We start from the raw sequence: 24,392 nt of genomic DNA on the forward strand, positions 1-24,392 counted from the left end.
GGGCTGAACAATTAATAATTGAAATATTATCAAAATTGCAATATCTCAAGCTGCAATTTTTTTTGATAAAGGTGAAATGTGTCACCACAGACCATTGATGAAGCATTGTTACGACAGAGATGCCCCTGCCTCCAAATCATATTCTCCAGACGCAACATGCAGAACGTGTTTATTTGGTACAAGAACCAACAAAAATCACATCACCATCATTTCTGTATTTCTCTCTGTGAAAATGAAAGGCAAAAATGATCATTCGTGACTCATATTGCAATCACAATCTGCCAAAATATTCTCTATACGATTTTTTTTTTGCATATTGTTCAGCCCTAATGTGAGCTATCACATTGCTAGATACAATTTGATAGAGGGCGATTTAAATATTCTGTCCAATCTACACGCGTAAAAGAAGTCAGAATATTTTGTCCCTTTTTTTTATTGGCTAAAAGACGGGAACACGGATCTCAAGCACTAACTGTGAATCAGAGGTGTTGTGAGGCTCTCCTGTTTGGACTCTTTGTGTATTGTCAAGGCCGTGTGGATCCATTTGACGATCAACTTGACCTGGCAGGGCTTGTGAAATGCTTTAGATTTAGTTCTCTATCCCAGTCCTTAATTCAGCTCGATAGACTATAGTTAAAGAGATGCCATGTTGAGCTCCAAGACATGAAGAGGATTGTGAGGTCTTAGTGTTCTGCTCTAGGGGTTTTCAACCATTCACGTACCCAGCAAGGGAGTGGAGGGCAGGGATCAGAAAAACAGGAATACTGGGACTTTGCTGCCTCTGAAGAAATACTGAGACCAATGACAAGTAGTTGTACCAGTTACCAATCTCTGTGGCTGGGCTTTTAGAAAAGCATGCTGTCTTGTTCAAACCTGCAGAACTTATTTTAAATTATAGTCGTGGGCCCAGGGTTACCAAAGACACCAAATAAGTCAAGCTGCATCATGGAGAAATGCGCGTGGGCATAAAATGATGCATGAGACATCTGGGATCTTCTATTTGATATAATGGCGCTACTAAAAGCAACATAGTGTTAATTAAATTAATATAAATAAACATGGAGTTTCTTTTCAGATGTTTATAAGTCCCTTTTTGTTGTATTCCTGTCAGTTGCATTTAATTTGCTGTGTGCACCATGGCCACATGTGTGCTTTGAGCTGGTGTATGCCCTCTTCCTGTGTGAATGCCAAGGATGGGTACCCATGGTTTATTCATAGAGAAGTGGTAGAATGCCTGATGGCTCATTTCTAGGGCTACGAGGCCACTCTGGCAGGGACTTTGTGAGGATAATAGATGAAGCGAAGCCTGATCAACAGAATTATGTTTCTTTCTGTTAATTATGAATTTTGATATGTGGAAGGAATGATTTTCATCACCCATTACATCTTTTCTATTTTGCAGGGGATCTTTTCTTTAACCTGCAGTTCTTTGTTATAATGTGCTCTGTCTGTCATTTTCTCCTTTGGCCAAATCTTGCAAAACCCTGGACAGAACTCATTACTGCTACATTAATCGCACCTTTTTCTATCTTTGGACACAATACTTTTTTCCCCCTGCTGCTTGCTTTTCGTAACTTTTAATTATGTCTGGACAAGATGCAAATATAAAAATTGATTGGCTGCACATGTCTGTATAGGGATGCCACAGGCACATACACACACTTCTAATGATCTGCCCTTGGTTTCGTGTTTTGTGGAGCTTCATTATAACACTGAATCTTAACAAAATGCCAAATCCATAGAATTAAGGCCTCTTCTCTTGACAGGTCAGAAATGATTCACTAATAATTTCTCAGTTCAACTTAATGCCCCCAGGTTTGCTAGTGCAAAGAAACTGCAGTGGTGTGTAGAAACGTATTATGTGGCATAACATAAGAGGCCCGCAGGAGAAAAGAATAGATAGTCCAGTCTCTCTCCATCACACAGCCACTGCCCAGATCCCCTCCTCTTAATTGTATCTCATTAGAATAGAGATGTGAACATCCCTAACATTAGACTCTCAGATTAAGATCTCAATTAGAGGTGGGAATCTGTCTGCCTGTTTAAAATTAATCACCATTCATATTCATCCCAAAAAGTTTAATCGAGGACAACTGGACTTTGTTGTAAATACTTCTCATCCAAGAGGATTCTTCAGTTCTGACTTACTGGTGAGGAGGCCCAGGTATTTAACCTCTGTGTGGTCATTATCAACTTGGTTCCTTATTGCTCCTGGCTGTTGTAAAGACATTCACTCGAGACGTTGGAGTCACCTGAGGCCAATTTTGGAGTCACATGAGACCGTGTGTGAATGGTTGTTAAATCTCCTGGGAAGGGATGAAAAGGACAGCACTGTAGGTGGGGGATAGGTTGTCGTAGACCTCCTCCTGTGTTGAGGGATGGTTTCTCTACTTTGATGGCCTCCTTCGCTCCTCTCACAGACCACCTGTCCTCTAAAATATGTACGTTGTCGAAGGAGGTAAACTGTTGTTGAGTCTTGACCTGAGGAGTTGACCAAGTATGTCCAACCATGTCCAGTTGCCCTTGATTCAACTTGGACCTTGGATAATCATGACCTGGATGAATGAGAACCTTCACAGACACCATTCATATTCATGTATATCCATATTCTGCTTGCCATGCAATGGTACACCGAATTTTGAAACTTTAATGGCCAAGACTAATTCACTGCAAACCTCTCTAATGGTTTTCTTAATGGCCTTGTGCTTTCTTTTGAATTGGTTTTCAGAGGGAAATCTCACAGCTACTGTAAAGCTAGTGTTTGCTTTTTTAGTGAGTGTTTACTTTAGGTCTTAAAGGAATATTAAGTTTTCTCCGCAGAGGCTGCATTTAAAGCTCTTCAGGAACTCTGCCACTCACTCAGCATGTTTACATGCACTCAAGTAGACTGGCTACTCTCATTTCTCTGCAGTAACCTAACTTCCTAAGCTTCGTGTAAATGTGAGCCTAAGTTTCTGTAAATCCAGTAAGAGAATTCTGGTTAACACAGCCAGATTTTTTTTTTTTTTATCATGTAAATGCTGAACTGGGATTCACATTACTTTTCAAAAGTGCATGTTACAGGACAAAGATTTCAGATCAGGGAAAATATTACTCTGATGGCAGTGTGGTGGAATGAAAGGAAAGCTCATTACTGTGCTGTAGAGTACAGAAAGTCTGACTATGACTGAAACTGAAATAAATATCTCTAAAAAGCCAGTTTTCAAAGCTGAATAGTCACTGAATAGTCAGCTATTTACACGCAGAGCAAATCAAATCTAAACAAAAAAGAAAAACTCTTAAGGTTGCAGTATCATAATACAATAATACTCTTAAAATAACAAGACTAAAAGTCCACAGCCATGCTAGCAGTTCTATGAAGCTGTACTTAGGCTCATGTTACACTGATGTAAATGTCATTAGTTTTGCAGGGTTTTGGTCACAAACCAAAGCATTTGGACAAATTAAAAGTTTGACCTGATGATGGAACGAGATGAAAAGTAAAGGGATCACGAGTTATTACAGTTTGTCTTGTGGGGGACGTGAAAGCGCGTACGAAAGTTCATGACAATCCATCATCCTAAAAACCAAAAACTTCAATCTCATGGCGATGCTAAAGGAGTCAGTGTCTCATGAGAAACACAGGATTCATGACAAAAGCAAATGTCTGTGTAACATTTCATGGCAATCCATCCAATAGCTGCTGAGATATTTCAGTCTGAACCAAAGTGGTGGGCCGAGAGCGCGTTAGACTATAATTTCTGTAACTAGAGCCACACTGCTAGCGTGGCGAAAGATGTGATCAGGGGCAGGGCACAAATCTGATTACTGACCAACTTCATCTCTGAATTTTTGATTTCCTGCCTTAACCTCATTTCTCACAGTAACCTGGTCTAAGCATAATATTTGAGCCCACACTAATGTTGACAGTGTTACCTGCCCAACAGTGATATTTTAATCCCATACATTGAAACGGATGATTAATAGTACATTCATAGTTTCAAAGTTAAGTGTTTTTATTTTTTTGTTTCTTTAACATCCAAAAGCTTCCAGGTGATGAGGATGGGAAAGGAAGTGGGGGGAGTTTATAATTCACAGCTGGGAGACTAGCTGCTGTTATTGCCTCTCAACTCTCACCAGCTCACCAGCTCACCAGATCAATTGTGGAGGACCTCTGGAGACCAGCAGCTGCTGGCAGAGTCACTCTACTTGGAGCTCATCAAGTGCTTCTGCTTATTGATTGCATGGGTGCATGGAGAGGTTGCAACAAACCCATCGCCCTGCCTTCCGCTCTTCTAGCTCCATTTTCAGTCCTCAGATGTCCTCTGTCTCCGCCCACGGCCATCTTTGCACTCTTCCACCGGGGCATGGAAGCAGGAAGGGGATGGAGGAGGCCTGGGCTTGCTGGGACTGATGCAGAAAATAGCCCTATTGCAGGCAGAATGAAAATACTCTGTTCCGGAGAAGTGTGTGACCATAAGGGACAGTCTGAATTGGACACCTCTGCTGAGGTGTGAAGTAGAGTTTTTGTCTCCTTCTACAGATAGGAAGGGGAAGAGGAGGTTATGGTGGGTGTGAGGAGGGTGGACTATGTGGCTGTAATAGTGCAGTGGGAGTAAATAGACCAAGGGAGAGAGAGAACTCAGGGGACTGTCACCAATTGTCACCATGAGTTGCCCAGCTTTTGTATTAATTTTCCATTTTGTGTGCCTGGGGACAGGGGTGAGAAATCATCCACCTATAAATAGATGTGTGAGTGTGTCCATATTTTGTGTGTGTATATTGATGAGTGTGAAAGTGTGTGTTCTGTATCTAACCCATTGTGATGAAGTGGCTTACATCCATAGCTACGGGCCAGGGTGTTTCTCCATCTCGCTGTGGGCTCTGTGCTACTTGCAGGCTGTCACTGTGAATAGAAGACTGAATGAACGTTGTGTCTGCCTTTCATTATTCACCACCGCTCCTCAGCCATATCTCACATCTGTCCCCTGAGAGGGAGGTGTGCTGTCACTGATTCTTACTGCTGGCAAGACAACAGCTTTTTCCGTCTGAGGAACTGTCGTTTCTTCAAATCATAGTCAGGCCCTTTTTCAAGGAGAAATCCACCCGTGAAGGTCTCTCAGATATCAACCTGTGATCCTCAGGTTATTCCACTATATTGTGTTGTAATTAAATTTTTTGGGTGTAGGTACTTTCCTACAAGCTGCTTCGTCATCTTCTATTTCAAAGTGATGATTTCCTGTGTTAGAAACAACTTAAAAGAGTGTGGACACAGTTTGAACTAGGTGCTTTCAGTCAAACCTATAACTATCAGCGCATGTCTGGGATCACAGCCAAACTCTTAACTCAGAGCAAGAGCTACTTTGAATTGTGTAATGACTGTGTCAACAAAACCTCTAGTTTACAAATTGGCACTAAACACAAAGTATATATAAATAAAAAATATAAATATAAAAAAACTCGTTAGGATTCATTGTCTTGGATCCATATTTGTCTGACAAAATTTTGTGCTAAGCTATCTAATAGCTGTCAAGTTTTTCACTCTCAACCACGAATGTTAACCTCATTTTAGCAGGAGAAGAAAAGGGGATCACCAAAGTCATTGGGCTTCATCCTCTGGAGACCATGGATGTATGTACCAAATTTCATGTCAGTTTATCCAAAAGACTGACATTGTCACTCTTAGAGCTGCACCGCTAGCATGAATAGAAACACGAGTAAGTATACAGATGCCAGATATAATGGTTCATTTTTTTTAACAATAGTAAAGTGTGAGGATGTGTTTTTTTTCATACTGCAGGGCCATCATGGGCTCTGAAATTGAGTTCAGTCATGTATGGAACAGTCATTCATTGGCTGCCCTTGTGGAAGTTATTCAGCAAGTCATTGGTTACCTTTCGGCTATGTAGCATCAGGTTAGCAAATGTTAACAGGATGGACGAGGACTCCAGATCAATGGACTTTCTCAAGGTTTTCCCAGTATAGTGGAAATAGAAAATGGCCCAGCACTTTTTTTTTTTTGTGTAGAGGCACAACAAACATACTGAAATTTCACAGTTACTGATAAGCAAGATTTCTTGTAACAATGTGAAGGTGATACGCTTTGGTTAAAGTGTATTACATAATTTATATTCCTGAAGATATTTTCACTTTTCAGTAATGAACTTAATTCGATTCGGTCAAATGCTTCATGGTTATGGTGGCTCGGTTGTCTGGCGAGCATTGCAACATATCTTTGTACCATGAACAGTAATGGGAATTACCTTTTTGTTGTAAAGCCGTGACCTTTGACCTCGAAGTAATGTGTAAATGCAGACTCTTCTGCTGCAGTGACAACAAAGAGATAGATGGAAGGTAGGAAAAGATGCCAAAGGGGCTTCTACAAAATACTGAATTAAGGGTGTGAAAGATTTCAGTTTTTGATTTTCAATAATTTTTTTGATAAATAAACATTTCTAGAATCAGGTTTTCACTTTGACATTGTGGATCATTGAGTGTAGCTTGATAACATTCATTCACAATTAAATCAACACATTAATAACACAATAGAGTGTGAAAAAAGTGAAGGCATCTGAATACTTGCTGAAGCCACTGTAAATCCTCAATTGTTGAGGTCCATTGCATTCCAGGGGCTGTGATGAAGTGCTGTAATTTGCTTTTTTTCTGCGTAAATTTTTCCTCAACCCTTGCTTCTATTTAAGTTAGTGATTTTCCGAGTTTTGTAGAATACCTTCTAACGTCTCCCAGAGACCTCCGCAGGACCTGCTGCATCCAGCTGAGTTTTTATGTGTAGGTGGAAAGAGTAATGAATCTAATGGGAGGATGGTGTGTTTCTAGTTGAAACAAACGAGCATCAGCATTTCCCTATACAGTGTTCTTGCAGTTTTAAGAGAGGCTGAGGCTTTTCTGAAATGTGATCAATTGATTTGAGCGTGCTGTTATTAAAGAAATTGATATCTCTCTTTCTTCTGTGATTGATTCCTACATGTACGGTTGAACTATTGTGTTAAACAGTCTGTCTTTTTCTTCAGTTTTGATCCTGATCCAGTCTGATGTGTATCGTTAATATAGATCCCTGAAAAACTGAGGAATAAGAAAGGTAACAGAATGGACAAAGGAATAAAGACCCAGGGTGCATTACCAGTAGCACATCCAACCTTCAGCATACGCAATTTTGAGTTTTATCCAAGCCTCTGAAAACACACACAACACAGTGAGGTAAAAATGTCCCTTCTGTCTGGGTCGATCTCCAGTCAGACCTCTTGATATTTGCTGTGGTTTGCTGCTCGATTTTGTGAAACTGCTGTCCTCTAGAGAGTGAGATTGTCTAACATTTCCTGCCTCAAAACACAAACACTGAGCAGAGAGATGAGACATGAAAAGAAGAACAAACCTAATGCACGAATCTTTGAAAAAAGGCTTCTGATGTCACATCTTTAAAGATATGTCTGGAAGTGAAAGATTGTGTCAGTGTAATTCATCAGACCTTTCTTTTTTTTGAAAGGCTGTAAAACCATATACAGTGTCAGCACTGATCTCTTCTGCTATACTTATGACCCAGTTGCTCCATGGCCATGTTTATATTTCAGAGTTAGTGATGCAGTAAATCAAGCTCCAGGGGTGGTGCTATCTATGTTTACTTTCCTCTTATTGGTGTTTTTTTATTGGAGGAGGGATGCTGTGTACTCACAGAGCAGCTGCTAGAGTGGTCAAAGACACTACAAAGCCCCATGAGACCCCTCCCATATATCTGTCTGTTTGTGTGTCCCTCAACCCACCCCAAACACACACACACACACACACACACACACACACACACACACACACACACACACACACACACACACACACAGACAAACAAACACATTCACAGTGTATGCTATTTTTTCAGACAATTGGCCCAGTTATTCCTGATTTACCTCAACGTCTAGTTACATCAACACCTAATGAACTTGCCCATTACATAAAGTGCCTTAGGCAGCACTAATTTCTTCCTTACAGTTGTTTGCTTTCATGGATAGAAAATCGTATATGGTAAAGGTAAGGCTAAGAGAGTTGAATACTGTCCATTTGTGCAACTTCTTTTTATTTCGCATCTTTTCTCTGGTTTCTCTTGGTCGGGTTTGTTAAAAAGCAGTTTGGGATTCGACTGTCACCTTAGAGGACTCGTGAAGATTATGAAGCTCATCTTGATTGTTACAGTTGCAATTATACTATTCCTGAGAGACTGCTTTGTGTGAGCAATAATAATAAAAACGTGATACTTTTATTGATTTAGTTGGGAATTACTGCTTGTATTTTCTAAAGAAGGTAAAAGGTCAGCTACAGGGTTGTACCCTGGGGGTGTAATAGATTCATTGTCTTGGTCAAGGGCATTTCATGAGAACTGATGCTTGAACTTGTGTCCTTTAAATTACGCTCTAACAGCTGGCTATGTCACTCTCCTCACCATTTACTTGGTTAATTATGTTCACACCTTTTTGTCAATGGCTTTTTCTGCAATCCTGCAAAAAGCTCTTTAAGTCTATTGAATAGATTTAAATTCACACCAAACTGTTTGAGGAAGAGGCTATAAGGTTATATCTATTTAATGTTTTCTGGAAAACCAATTACGACAGATATTATAGGTAAACTAAGGAGGTATGCTATTTAGGGCTAATCTAGCAAAATAAATACCTGGAAAAGAAATCAAGGTATTTATTACATGACTCTTGTAAATCCAATCTTCCTGTTAAGTGGATTTGCTCTTTGATGTATAGCATCACCCACAATAGCCTGATATAACCATCAAAATTAAAACACAAGCTATCTTGGTATAAATGGTATAAAAACTAATGGTTTCTACACTGTCTGATATCTCTTATTACGATGCTTTACTACCTTGAGAAGCTGTAAACACATACAGTAGTGAAATCAGCGGGTGTAGTGTTTGGTAGAAATGAGAACATGTATATCTTTAATGTGTGATCCCTCATAATTAAAAAAGATAGTTTGCAGCTTCAGTATATTCTGATTCGTTTACACCCCAATCCTGACGTTGACTTTCTGCAGTGCAGCACCATAGGTTTTGGGAATATTCTCTTCAGAGTAAAGGCAGTGTGATTTGCGTGAATGTTTTGTCGTGTAGTAACCAGATCACTTGTTCTTCATCAACCACTTGCTCTCGATCAATTTAAACGTAACATGTTTAATAGACAAAACACTTCAGTGCTGCAGGGTCATTAATTAATAAGAATGAGATTGCGTAACACAGAAAGAATGGCCAGGACAAAAAGTGACCCATTTTGAGGAACCATTATGAAGGTTAGGAAGAGGTAACAGTCTGTGGAACATATTGGTTTAGTGGTGTTGATACCAACTGGATGTGCAGCTGGTTCTTTGCCATGGGACAATGGATCAGAGAAAATAGGTGCAACTGTGATGGTCATAAATGTTGAGTCTGCTCTGAGGCGGCAGGCAGCAACGACTGACCTGTTTTTAGACGATTAAGTCTCATCTACCTCTGTATCCTGCAGGAAAGCACATTTCCATCCCAGCAGCTCCCAGACACAGACGCAGGTTAAGTGGATGCATGTTGACTCCATGATAGGCTTTAGGGAAATAGATGGCACCCAATCAGACAGCAGACATGGAGGCAGAGACCAGAAAAGGGCACGGGGAGGAAATAGAACATCTCGCTTGTCGTATAATTAAAACATTGAAGCCAGGAGTGAGTTTTGATTATGACAGGAAAGATAATCTGTTCACTATTTCTTTATTCATTTCCCTGGTGAGAGGGAATATGGATTCACTGGTCAGTGAAATGTATGTTCCAAAGATGAGACCTGCTTTGATCTGCCTATCACTTAATAATTGATGTTAGTAATGTAAGCTAAGCTAATGCTAATGCTCTCATAGGTTGGATGTTCCACTCCTGAACAGGTCTTTTTCCAACATAACCTGTAACCCCCCAAAAATAATGTAGTTAGCATACATCATGTCCCTTGCCATTGGAATATAGGTTACTAAAGGTAGTTTTTATAGGTAGGGAGATAGTTAGATAGCCAGCCAAGCACAGTTGAATCCATTCTTTACATTTTGCCCCTGTGTTTTTGCATTTATAAAAGTGCTTACTTACATTTAGTAAGTTATGACTGGAGAGAGTCACCTGTGGTGCGTAGACAGTGCCACCTTAACAAGTACACCTTTTTCAGAGGTGAATTGTAATAAATTGATTTATTATTAAAATTAATTTAAAACATATTGATCAAATTTTCCAAGTAATGATTCGATGATTTGTGCTTGTATATTTAATCTATGCCCCTTCTCAATTATAGCCCTTGAGAATAATGAATGCAGCAGATTAAATAAAGTTAAAAGAAAGGAAACAATTAAATGTCCCTACTTCTATATTTATATCTATATCTATGGTATTTTCCTGTCTGTCAGAATTTTTTAACGAATATCATCTGATAGAGAAAAAAGAAAAGGTTCTTAAATTTTTATTATTATTTGAAGAGTTTGTATGGCAGTTTGGTTTATATGTGTATGGTTTGTGCAATAGTGGCACTGTTTACACACACACATAAGGAGTTGGCTCAAGTAAATATCCATCTATTTGAGGCAATTCTTCATGTTAACAATAATGGGAGTGATAAGGAGTAACCTAATATTCTCATGCAGAGTCAGAGTTCTTTGAAATACATCAAAGGGCAACTCTCTGGATATCAAAAGTAAGTGGAACTGAAATGAATATTATAATCGCAGATTAAACATTGCAAAATACCTGCAGGGAGGGACACAATTTAATAAATGCCTCATTTTGGAGAGAGACTGGTTGGAAGGTGAGAATTAGATTTTTTTTAGAACTCCACTTGATATTGCGAAATACCTTAAGACAGTGACTCGGTTGGAGATTGCAGTTGCAAAAGTTTTCATAGGAAAAAAGCCTATACTGACACATCAGTCAATATACTAAGCATATACCATACTACTAACTACACACCACTTTTTTCAAAAGAAAAGAATGACAAAATTTCATTACTAAAGACATAACCCTTGAAAGCCATGTGAACAACAATGTGGCCTAACTTTGCTCGCAGACCTCAGGTCCCAAAACTATACATTTTAGTGCAACTGTTAAAAGTTAATCAAGTCCACTGAAAACTTCAATCTCTATTTTTTTTTTTTTTTTAACACAGAGTAACAGGATCACTGACAGTATGCACTAGAATGATGCATAATCCAGTCGCCCACAATGCTGTTTACTGGATGGCCTGCTTAGCTTTAGATGTTATACTAATGCCAAAGTAGCACTAATTACCTTAGGCTACAACAAAACATTTCCGAGATGGTAGGAAAATGTCATTTGTCATTTATTGTACTGAAAGCAAAAATCTGCACATATAATAGAGTGAGGTCTCATGCTGTCATAGAGTGCTGAGCAATGTTCAGGTTTTCATTTCTCCCAGAGATAATGAGGTGATTTCATGACGAGTTCCTCCTCTCTGGCTGATGGTTAATCAGTAAAATCACTTGATGTAGTCTCCAGTAAAAATGAAAACCTGCAGTCCCTCCTGGCACTGGGGTTGACGCCTCTTATGCAGACAGAATATGATAATTATGAACAAGTTACTGTTTTTAACAAGGTAAATGTGACTGTCAGTAATGCACACATATATTGGTACACATCTTTCTCACATAGGCTACTGTTTTCTTTCTCTTATCTGTGACAGTATCCCTTGGAGACGTGTGTGTGTGTGTGTGTGTGTGTGTGTGTGTGTGTGTGTGTGTGTGTGTGTGTGTGTGTGTGAACGCGCCTATATTATAGTGAGCTGCCTTTGTCTCGATTTCTCTGCTCATTACCGGCGCAGGTTCAAAGAGATGGGTACTCATTTACATAGGCAGCCCTGGGGCTGGAACCCCTGTGTGTAGCAGCCAGGTGATTCATACCAGCTCCTACAGTCTTATTTTGCAGAGGATTAGATTAAAACCAATCAATCAGCCCGGCTCACCCTGACCCAGTGGAAGATGAGTCAGGTGACTGCTGTAAGGCCGTCCAACATGTTTCTTGCCCTCTGCAAATAGCCTAGAATAGACCTTTTTGTCGCACAGCCATGGCAACATTGCATGTCTGCACATTCACTTAAATTTAGAGACTAGAGATTTAAGAAATCCTGAGAATGTTCACACAGCGAGAGGCAGACCAGTGTGAGCATAAAAATTCAAATAAAGGGAGTTATATTGTGTAATATAAAGGATTGGATCTATCTGTTAACATGTCCATGTGGGAATGACTATGTGGAAAAAACCGCTAGAGATCGCAAACAAAGAAAAGTGGAACACAAAAGTACTGTTCAAGATATTTATCTGGTAGGAGCTTCATAAAAATGAAACCTGATTTTCACTTACAGTGAACATACAGGAATAGAGAAAGTACAGAATCTGCTAAAGAGGGGACCTTGAATTTCCAAACTGTGCACTGGAGGCCTGAGAGGTTTAAAAGAAGACCTTATCATAGAATAACATAATAAAAAAACATATGATACGATCGATAAATGTTACTGATTGGCTAAAGTGTTATTATTCAGATTTATTCTGAAGGGCAGTGCTCTGTCACTAACAGGTAACAAGTTGGCAAAAACATTCAATAAACCTCGATAAAGTTTATTTATAAGTGTATGTGAATATATTCAGCCACTTAATAGTTCATGATCATCATTTTAAAAACATTGCTATTCTCTAAAAGTACAGCTTTTTTCCCAGGGTTAAACTAATGTTTTGTTCATCAGCATCAATAATAATTATAAGTAGGCTACTCTATTTAAATTTTTTTTCTTACAATGTCATTTCCAATGGTAAATTTTTTTATGCACATCATGATACAATAACTAATTTCATTGAACTATCAACACTGTTACCCAATTTCTCTTGCCTTGATACTCAGTAATAATCACACTGCACCCAGTAATTGTAGCTATATGGCAGAAAATAATTGGGGAATAAATATGTTAGTGTGTCTCATACTAAAACATTCATCTGTCAATTTGCGACAAATCTTAGCTGAAACCAGCACGTGCAGCTCACCCAAGCCTCCTCCAGCTGTACTCTGACGGCCCACTGGAGAGCTCACTCCCTTGAGAACTATATGAAAGCAAAAAGCAAAATTATGCAAGGCTAATGTCCTCTTTAGAGAAAATATGGTATAATATTTATAAACTCTCTACTTTCTACACACACCACCAGAGAGTGCAAATGTAGACACATAGATGTGGATGGTAATGCATCTTTAATGGACTTATATGGGAAGGCACATATTCATATTAATGTGTCAAAGACATAGTGTTATGTCAGCAAAGTGAAGACATTTTAAAGCTACACAACTGATATTCCCTGCTTGTCCGAAGCAACTAAGAACATCACAGCTATCTTTATTATCCACATTTTCATTTTACGTTTTGGCAGCAGTCAAAAATCTGTTGCTATACACTCAGTAAATCTGTCATTGCTCTTTGTGCTAACCCTCTTGCACTATTTATTATTTGGTCCTAATGTCAAGTTTGGAGTGAGAGCTACATTTTGTGATGTCTTTGAGTTTTTAAAGCTGTACCCAGCAGCAAAAAAAAAATCACTGCACATGTGTGATTGTGTAAGACAAACTGTAGATGTGCCAGTGAGTCAGTATAGACATCCGTGCCAGATTCCAACGAGACACGAGGGCCTACAATATGAAAAAAATAAAATAAAAAAATATATGGTGGCAATGCTGCTGAAAAGGAAGGCATGTCATTTATTTCCAAATATCATCAGTTGTTTAGAATTGACGATAATGAAGATGAATGTATCATATTAGCACTTTTCCCTGATTAATGTCCGTTCACAGAGCTGAAAGCTAGTCGCAGTTTAAAGTAACTTCCTTAATAATGTGTTTGTCACTTTCTTCTCTCCTGCACATCGTAATTATAAAAGGGTAACATCTTTTCAATTAGATGAACATGAAAAAGCCTCAGTCTTCAGTTCCTTCGGGGGTTTTGTGTGCACCACTGTGGCACACAACAGAGCAACAGTTTGGTGGTACATTACGTCATTCTGTACATTCACCTTTCCTCCTCATCCGGTTTGTTTCGCAGGAGAGGAAGCTGTGTGCGTTCCCAACCATTGAGATCTGTGGCTCAGACGTCATCAACTATATGGTTCCACTGTCCCGCCAGACAGACTTCTTTGTTCCAGAGATGAAGGAGGAGGTCAAAACAGATGTGAAAGAGGAGGACTCCGACGAGGACAGAGGAACTGACATTACAGGTAATATTTTTGTTAATTTCAAGAGCCCCTCATGAGGAAATAATTAACGGCATGGACCAAAAAGCTTTGTGAAACAACATAGTTCAAGATGCTAAAAAGAAATGTCCCTTTGTTTTACTGGAAACTGAAGTTTTGAAAAGTAAAAAAAAAAAAGAAAAAAGAAAAGAAAAAAGAACAAAGTCATTACACTGAAGTTGTTTTTGTGTTATTTTGTTTTCTCATCTAATTGTCTAATGAAGCGTGTTGATAGAAACACAAGTTTCTGCTCTGTTGAGACTACAGCTTGTGTCAGTTAGGCACAAACAAAGAGGAAATATGTGGCAACTTTTATTTTGTCCGACACCGCACCGACTCCCCTCCTGCCCTTGGATCACCGAGGATGTATGATATATGAGACTCTGTAATTGTTCTGTCACTGCAAGTATGTGTCTTCAAGCACAATGTCTTTTCTGCTGCTATTACTCTCTCAAACCTGCTGGACCTGTAGGTTGGACCTATGGCAGTATTGACTTTGTCATTGTACAAATCACCAGAGAAAGTAAACGGTGCCAGGTTGATAGGACAGAGTGGGTGGAGGTGGGTTGATTTACCTCAGGTGCTGTTTGCCTTGAGCTTAGATCATTTGACATCTCTTGTAAACACTGCTTTAACGTAGAGAACCAATCAGGAAAGGGGTCTTACGTGAACTGCGCATGTTTAGAGGTTTTGGCATGTTTAGATTCCGGTCACCGTCAGAGGAGAGTGGTGCTACCTGAGACAGCTGAAGGCCGTTCTCCCGAGAGATACTCCGCTGTAGAGCCACTGACATTCTGCTGAACTGAGAGACAAGGCTATTCACAACTTTAAATTAATTTGTTAGCATCACCAGACCGAGACTACGCTTAGATTATTGCGTGCCTTTCTAACAAATGAGAAAAGTTAATAACAAAGAACTAAAGTGCTAGAAGACATTTCAGCAGGGTAATTCAGATAAAATTAAGTTGATCTTGTGTGTTTTATAATTACACGAGGAAAGTCATTTTGTACTGGTGCCTTCATTCCCCAGTGCACGCACGCACACACACACACACACACCCACCCACACACACATTCACAATAACAAGTGCACACAAATGTCTAAAAATCTTTTGTTAGTTTCTGTTTTTATTAATTAATACATCCATCATTTTCATTTTCATTTCAGTAACAATAAAAATGATCTTAAAGTTTAAATTTTTCCAGAAAAGGTGTGCTTTAAAACATTACCACCTTGTGCAACATAAACCTAGTGTTATCAAGGGTTTGATGTTAGATGAGATGGATACCACACTCTCGCCTGTGTCTGTGGAGCTACAGCAGAAAGGTAATTATCTTAGCTTAGCATAAAGACTGGAAGCAGGGGGAAGCAGCTGGTCTGATCCCTCTCCAAATTTTAAAAGCACATTTACCAGCTTACTAATTAACATGTTATATCTCCTTTGTTTAGTATTCCACAAATAGAAATGTAAAACCAGCGAGTTGTGGTTTTACTATGAGTTCAGACAGAATGCAAAGTGAATTTTTGGGGGTGTTTTCATACAAAGTCAATGTAAAGATGCAATTAGATCCAAATTTGCCCTGGGGAGTGGGAACTGACTTAAAAACGCATCTGTGTGAGCTGAAAATGTTTCAACCTATAAAAAAAAATTAGTGGGTGTCCCAAGGCTTTACAGACCCGAGAGGACAAAGGAGACAGATTGGGGAAAAATACCTGAAGCAGAAAACTGAATTCTCTGAGGTTGAGCTGCCACACAAATAAACACAACCCAGACACGGTCGGTGCATCCGTTGCTAGCTAGCTTACAACTAATGCAGAGTCAGTAAATTGGCAGCAGCCACGTGCAGTGACTTCCTGGAGTCTCCATTGGTCGCCTGGCAATCTTATATTGACAACAAGTGTATTTCCCAAAACATCAAACTATTCCTTTACTGCAGTATTCGAAATGACGGTATACAATGGTATAAGTTAAATTCAACATTCATCACACTGAATCAAATAGATAATGTATTCAGTAAATGAAAAATGATGAGAGTCAGATAAAACACACAGGGCTTTGAGATCACATTGCAGAGGACTCGCTACAAAAACACTTCACTCGTGCTTTAGGGGCTGTGTAAGGGAGTGTGAGATCCTTTTTATGCTCCTTTTGAAACACTTAACACCCAGGGTCTTTTTATTCTTGCAAGAGCTGAAAATAAACAATTGTTTATTTGATGGTGGTAGAAGCATAAATGCAGTTTCAAGAGTGATATAATTTTTTATTGTGCAGTAAAGCGTCTTTTATCAGACTGTAGACCTCTGTATATTCCACTTTAGTGGTACTCACTTGTACTAACTAATCTACTAATCTAGGTTGTTTCTTTGTAAAGGTTTGTTGAATCTGATTTTTTTTTCAACTGAATTGTTCTTGTTGAGGTGTGCATTTTCTAAGCTTTCCAACATATGCACGGTCAGCACAGTTACTTTAAGTTATTCAACAACAAAAAGGCAGGTGTGAGGTTGTATAAATATCTACCTGTGTGCAGCGTTGCTGCATCATGGCTGGTATAACTGTGGTTTTGAATTATTGTTGGTCTCTTACATGGATTTTAAGGCGTAGGAACCACATAGATACTCTTCAAAACAAAGTGTGTGTGTGTGTGTGTGTGTTCTCAGTCTCAGACAGAGCCAAGCTCCCTTAATGAGAGACAGATCAATCAGTGGAGCTAAGCTTTGTCTGACAAGCCAGCTGTGGAAATCCCTCCCCGGCACCTGGGAGATTGCCTTCGACTTTTCATCCTTCATCCACTGTCCACATTATAGACTGACTTGACCATAAACTCTGACTGTGCCTGAACATTTGTCCTGCTTCCACCATCACAGCACACAGAGAGAGAGGCAGTAAACAGTCAAACAAACTGAAAACACTTTTATGATAATCTGGTGATCACAGCAGCCACTGTGCTGTGAAAAGCTTGTTAATCTTTTGGGGACACAAACCAGCCTCAGTGTAAAACAGGCCAGTGCGCTTCATTTTTATACCATTTATACCAATAATAAATATTCACTTCATCACAGAAATACAATGGGAGACTTATTGGACTAAGGTACAGTGCAAACTTACAAAACATGGGAGGCTTGTTAAACTTAAAATCTCATTTGAATTTTTATATTTGAATATTAATGTCTGATTTGATTGTAAGTACTGATTAATTATATGTTAATTAAAGTGAAAGAGATAAAAATGCTCTATTAAAATATACGATAATAGTTGTGTCATGTATCAGTTATTAGGCTGTGTTTCAGTCTTTAATGTGTTGCAACAAGCCTGAGTCTCATTGACTAAGCTGAGACACTGAGTGTGTTTCCATCAACCTGTTTTTATGCAAATTTTCAATTTGCATTAAAAAAAAAATAAAAATATCGCAAAAAAAAAATGTTTGTACTAGGCTGAGGTGGAAAAGTTGGTGCATCAATGAAGTGAAAGTAAATTATGAAATACATAAAGTTTTCACTTCATTGCGCAAAGATGAGTGAGATGAAAAACCTGCACTAAATGAAAACAGATCTGTACAGAGCGATCAGGAGACTGTATCCTCCTTCAAATTAATACATGAGACAAACATATATGTGATATTTCCATCATCATTTTTTTGCACATCGGTTTTGATTGTTTGAGGTCTGATGGGTGCTCTTTTGATGATGTCATCTCGTGCTACCTCCTTCTTCCACAATGTTTTAATGGCATCCAACTAGAGAATTAGCAACAATATTTTATTTCATTGCAGCCAGCTAATAATCATAATGATCATTTAACAGTAGTGAATGGAAATTTACCTGTAATTCACATTTTCTTTAGTCTGGAAATTTGGTTAAAATTAACAGCTGTTTACTTTCCAGTCTGGAAGAAATGTTGAGTTAAACATGAAACTTAGTTTCTCCACTCACTAGAAGCTGTCTCCAGTGGTGGAGAGCAACCCTCTTGATTTGCTTCTATTTCTATCACTTCTTTTCCTCTTCTGAAGTTAGCATGCTAACCATCTATCCCTGGCCTGTCTTGTAATTCTAGGCTAATTTGCGATAGTGAGTCACTGTAGCGCCCAGTCTACCCCTTAGTTCAGCATGACACGATGAGGAAGCAGCGCTGATATTCTAACCTCTTGTCTTGTAACCACAAGGCAATGTCTGGAGCCCTTGGCACACGACCATTGTCACCACCACCACCAGCTCCCGGCAAGAAACGACGTGCGGAGGCAGAGAAAACTTACATATTGCAGCTTTTAATGCTGTTTCTTCCCAGCCACCATTTGTAAACAGGAAGATTCATCTACTGTGTCCCTTCTTAACTTTGGTTTATGCATTTCCTGTCACACTTTTCTCACCATCCACTTAGACTCTGATTCTCCAAACTCTCAGCATGCCTCATCCCTGTCTGTGTCTAATTACCTCCTTAAAAAATCCTCTCCTCTGTTTCAAATAGTTTGAAGAACAAGACCTTGATTTTCTGCTAATAATCCCAATGGGCCCAATTTAGCAACTAATTTAGGCAAATGTTATCTAAAAGACTTTCAGAGGCACAGCTGGCTTCAACCAGGGTACCAATTTCAGGACTTGCTTGCAGTTGTAGAGGGGGAGAAAGTCGTCCAGTGTGTTGAGGCTCTTCCTTGGGGGCTGTCCGCCCAATTACCCTAAATAGACCCATTATTTCCCGCAAAACTCTTGTATTGTAAAACGAGTCTTGGTAGAAGAGTCCTTTTACTGCATCATGCAAATGTACTATAAATCACTACATAATCCCATCTCTATGCATTTTAAAGCATTACCCTTGTGTCACATCACATTCACACTGGAACTGTTCCACTGAAAACCATTCCCAGCGGTTATGTTTGGACCTGCTAACTCATCAACAGGCCCATAAATAGATGATATAAATAACCATAATGGACTTCCCATATGTTATATTCTTCACTGCAGAAAGGATTAGATCTGCTGGATGTGATAATTAGATTGCGGAGCGATACTGAGATTTGAATGAATGAAAAGAAAAGTCTGACCTTAGTCAGGAGCTCTGAGACTCCCTGTTTATTGTATTTGGGTCCCTCATGACACATTTAGCGCAAAAACACTTTGATGTGTGGATGGGATTTATTTGGAGTGTCAAAGCAGCAGGAAAATGGATCGGACATTAGTGTTTCAGTGTCCTGTGGGGTAGTCAAGTCATGTCAAGTCAGATTTTATTTGTGGAAAACATTTTATATCAAGCCCATCCATTTTAAACAAAGTAAGTCCATACTAAAAAATGAAAAGCTTCAGTGTAGGAGAGACAAAATCCTAAAAAGAATACACAGCTGCACATTGGACAAACTTTAACCCAGATTTTCTTGCAGAACAAATTCTGGCAGATGAGTCATTCATCTCAACTTGATCACAGCTTTTGTAATACAACACAGTCACGGTTGAAAAACAAAAGATAATTTCTTTATGTACATGTGGCTTTTTACAAAATTTTGCTCGCGTATTATTTTCTCGCACCTCTGAAGTCTCCTCTGGAAGATCAACCGTGGCCAGCTCAATGAGTAACATTTGTTGTGTAGGTGGGAGGTGTGATATGCCTCTTTTATATTTGTCAGTCCGGGTTCTGATTTTCATTTGGAAATTAAGTTTCCCTGTCGTTTAAGGTTAGTTAGTTTTTGTCTAACTAACCTGTCACAGTGCTTTTCATTTTACGAACCGTTGATTGATGGACACAGTTTATTTCCACCTTCCTGTAAGTTTTTCATACTTGTGGATTTTATTGAAATGAATGTTTCTTATCACAACTGTGCACATTACAATATTTATCTTCTGTATCACCAGCGCACAAACAGCAGTCAGGAATAATGAATGAATGGCTATTGGGTCACAGAGAATCATAGATCAAAGGCCAATTAGAATCATGTTTAGTCTGAAAGCATTAGCAAGCTGATCATGTGGGTGAGGAAATCTCCACCAATTAAGCTAATGGACATTCTTCACGATGATTTCAGATATGTATTATGAGCTGCAGACAGCAGCAGCCCCCCCCGGTCTGTGGTCTGTGACTTCATATATATGTATTTTTAACTACAATAATCTTGTTTTCCTGAGCTCAGCTGCAGCAAAGATCCCTGATGAGCTTTAATAACCAGGTTCAGGCTGAAGGAGGAGGGGTTGGCATCATTAGAATAAAGTATTGATTAAAATTTTTCTAAGACAGGTCTGGTGAATTTTAAGTGACCAGAGACTCAGACATTTTAGAAGAGTTTCTCATCTCCATGATCAACCTTTGCTGTGTTAAAATGGTGGTTTTTGCACAGACATTCATGGTCCTCAGAGATTGGAGCCTATTGACTTTAATGATCCCCCTTCCTGTAGCGCCCCATTCAGTACATCTGCACATATGAGTCAAATATCTTGATAGCTGTTGGTTTTTGTCATGCAATTTGGTACAGACATTTATGTCCCCAGAGGATGAACTGTAATAACTTAAACTACTTTAGTTTGTCCAGTGATTTGGTTTATGAACAAATTCCTGCAAAACTACAGCTTTTGTTTAGAGCTAATCATTAAATGTTGTCACGCACAGTATAAGATGGTGGACTTGGTAAACACTATACTTGCTAAACATCAGCGTGTTGGCATCGTCATTGTGAGCGTTCATCTCAAGGCAGGGCTGTGCGCAGGTGCAGTCTCACAGAGCTTCTAGCATGGCTATAGGGTCCTATTACCTTTGGTTTCCCTCTCACAGAACACCTCCCCACAGTGTATCTAAACAAATATCATGTTTCTGCCTGAATAAGATGTTGAAGGTGGTCACTGTCTACTTCTAAAAGTGGCACAAAGTATCACTGTGTAGAAATACTGTAGTTACCATAGTTTACCCAAATGTGGCTTGATTTTGATGCGTCTTTATGCCCAGTGCTAATCTTGTGCTAATGTAATGTTATGGACAAACATTTAGGTGGAGCAGTAACCATAATGGCACCATAATAGGGTGCTTTGTCTGAGTACAACAAATTAGCTCACAAAAAAATCAGCTTACAAACACCTGTGGTTCACTGTAACTCAGTTTTCCTTGCCTTTAATCATTTTATTTCATTAGACAGGTTATTCACAAAGATTACTCATACAGCCTATTTCATCTGTGTCTTTTGTCCTGTGTTGCTGCAGGTGCAGATTCGCACAGTGACGTGAGCTCAGTGAGCGGCGGCGTGCCGTGGGACAGCAGAGAGACTTCCCTGGCTGCCTCCACAGCCGCCTCCCTGGCCTCATCCCTGCCTCTGAGGGACGTAATGGATGCAAACGAAGACATTAAGCACAGGGAGCACTGCGACAGAGACTCAAACGAGTCTATGGGCAGCGGCTCGTCTTTTGAAGAGCTTGACATGGATCAGGAGGAGCAGGAAGAGGGAGAAGAGAGGGAGGAGAAGGAGGATGGGGAAGAGAAGGAGCTCCCCAAGGGTGAAGATGGAGCTAGAGAAGCAGTTGAACTGGTGGCTGAGAAGAAGGAGGCCCTGGGGGATGGAGAGGAGTAGGAAGGATGCTGAAGAGATAAGGGATGAGGCCATGTAATGCTGGCATGCTAGAGAGTTTCTTAGTTGTTGCGATTGCTGGTTATCTGTCATGTAATCTTGTTGGTGGATCTAAAGCTGTTCATGCCATGACCAACATGCCATATTTCTGCGCCTTCTAAGTCTCTTTTTGAAGCCTCTACTTTTTGTTATTCTGTAATCTCATTTTTTAAAAATAATTCCTGATCATATATTTAAACTGTCAGGATAGAGCAACAGGCAACCCCATAGGGTTAAGTCTTCTTGAATAAACCTAATTTTCTCTGCACATGGTGTGCAGCAAATGAGAATTGAGATTTGTTTAATTCTATATTTCATTTCAAACTGTAATCTTTTGAACTTGAATCACCGCCATTTCTGTCCAGATTAGATTAGAAGTGACACTTCAGATAAATATCCACATAAAAGGAAAGACACCGGATCATCATGCGGCACCTTTTCGCCATGTGTGACAGTTGATATTGTACCCCACTTTCTAGGTCATGTCCTGAGGAAATTTATGTCAAGTGTTTGTGTGCATTACCTGACTTTGGTGTATTGATATACAATAATGATTGGGTGAAAATGTTCAGGAGCGAATGCCGTAGAAATCTTGATGGACCTGTTTCATTGTGTTATTAATTTTCTTTTTCTTCTTTTTTTTTTTTTGGAAAGAAAATTTGGAAATTCTGGAGCAGAGAACAAACTTTCATCAACACCAGTGAGGACACCAATAAAGTAACATCACCATAGTCTCCAAGTCACCAGGACTAAGGTTTATAATTTGTTTTACTGTACAGAACATTTTATTGTTACTCTGCTCTCAGATAATTGCTTTAGTTTTTTAACGTAATATTCTCTTCTATAGTTGGTCTGTTAAACTACTCTGCAGCTCTGTTTGTAGCCAGAATTCACTCACTTCCACAGACTAGTTGTGATATGTTCGTAGGTTGAAATTGTTGGTGGTGTGACATGTTGGAAAAAATGTACAGCACATTCCCATGGTTGTGTCTTTCTGTCTGTAATAAAATTTTCAAATTAAAGGTCCAGTTCACAGGTATCAGTTATGCATAGATGTTTTTTTGCACAAAAAATTCTTTCAATATCTGTTTTAAGAATCAACCTCAGTCTCTAACACAAAGCTACATCATCATCACTCTACTCTGAGGACCATTCTTATCCATTTTTATTTGTCTGTTTCCAAACAAGAGGTGCAACAAAGGGTGGGTGGCAGTGGGATGCATTGAAGTTATTGATGAGGCAGTAAGTGCATAATAACTTATTAAGCTGTTAACCACTGTCATGGTTTCGCATTGTAATGGCTGCCAGTGCCACCGCCTCTTTGGGAAAGGCACAGCAATGAAATTCAAAAGCTAAATAAAAGAGAAATGTTAAAAAAAAAAAAAAAAAAAAGCCTATAATGACATAATGTGTTTTTCAGTGAAAATTGAGAAAAAAATAAGCCCTGCTGTTTGAAGATTTTCTTGAGGGAGCTATTTCCCTTGGCACATTTAAAATGCTAAATCAGTATGCCCAAAACAATACAAATGTGGGAAGCGCAAACACGCTTAAGAATATCATTACAATGTCATTATTGTATCTAAATCGTCACCTTAGCATAAGCTGCATTTATCTGGCCAGCCTTTCACTGAGCGGTTTGGCATTTGTGTCACAATTTACTTAATCAGCTGTGTGTACAGCAGAGGAGCCAGAAGAGGCTCCAACAGACTACTGATTTTTGATGGACATGCATGTTCTTTAGCCAGCAGTCCTTAATGAACATCATGACCTATAAGTACAACTGTTTTCTTTCAAATCCAACACCTCAGTAGGCACAGTCATTTTGCTGATTAATACACCATCAACCAGAGAGAGAAAATGCCCATCTTGATCCTTGGTCAGGCCGACATGCATAATGTCAAATCAAATTATATGTTTTACATCATTTGCCTATCAGAGAACACTGATAAGTTTTATTTTTCATCTGTGAAATTTCCAGCTCCAAACACAACTTAGTCACAATTCCCTGAAAAACAAGTTCAACAGGGCCTCATCAAGTGCTTACAAAATGGTGACACGATAATGTTGGCGTCATCTCTTATGTTTTCTATCTTAAAGAAGCACATATCTATTCACACATCACCTCAGCTGTTTGGAGCGTGAGAGGAATGACAGACATACTTTCATTCCAGCTTTAAAATGTTTCACCTAAAGGACCTGTTGGTAACGTTGTGTTTTCTAATGAGACAATGAGATTGGTGGCTAAACTGCCTACAGAGGTGTCATCAGTCTGCATGGACAGATGCCCCCATCACATGTCTGTTGCACTTTCAGTTTTAATCCTGGCACCCCAACCTTTGTCCAGAGGCAAAAATGAAAATCAGTCTGGAAGAGACTGCGATGACACACTGGGTCAGCAACTGATTTAATTAATTGTGAAACCCACAGGGGTGTCATGCAGCTTTGAGGGCACGGAGATTATTGCCTTCCCATGATGTTAATTATTAATCTCATTACATTGCACTTGGAGAGATGGGGGGAGGCAGGGGTGGCGTGAATGGGGGTGG

General features: G+C 39.3%; 1 protein-coding gene across 1 annotated transcript in view; it reads left to right on the forward strand.

The window, feature by feature from the left end:
• The window catches only part of tex264a (testis expressed 264, ER-phagy receptor a), a 65,870-nt gene extending 43,002 nt beyond the window's left edge, over positions 1–22,868 (forward strand). The window contains exons 3-4 of the mRNA XM_023402437.2: positions 14,088–14,259; positions 21,446–22,868. Coding sequence (XP_023258205.1) covers positions 14,088–14,259; positions 21,446–21,810 — 537 coding nt within the window. The 3' untranslated portion in view covers positions 21,811–22,868. The remainder of the gene's footprint in view (positions 1–14,087; positions 14,260–21,445) is intronic.
• Positions 22,869–24,392: the final 1,524 nt, after the last annotated feature.

This window comes from Seriola lalandi, unplaced genomic scaffold (assembly GCF_002814215.2).
Source record: "Seriola lalandi dorsalis isolate HSWRI2012SDOR001 ecotype SW California unplaced genomic scaffold, Sedor1 jcf7180002053931, whole genome shotgun sequence".
NCBI lineage: Eukaryota > Metazoa > Chordata > Actinopteri > Carangiformes > Carangidae > Seriola > Seriola lalandi.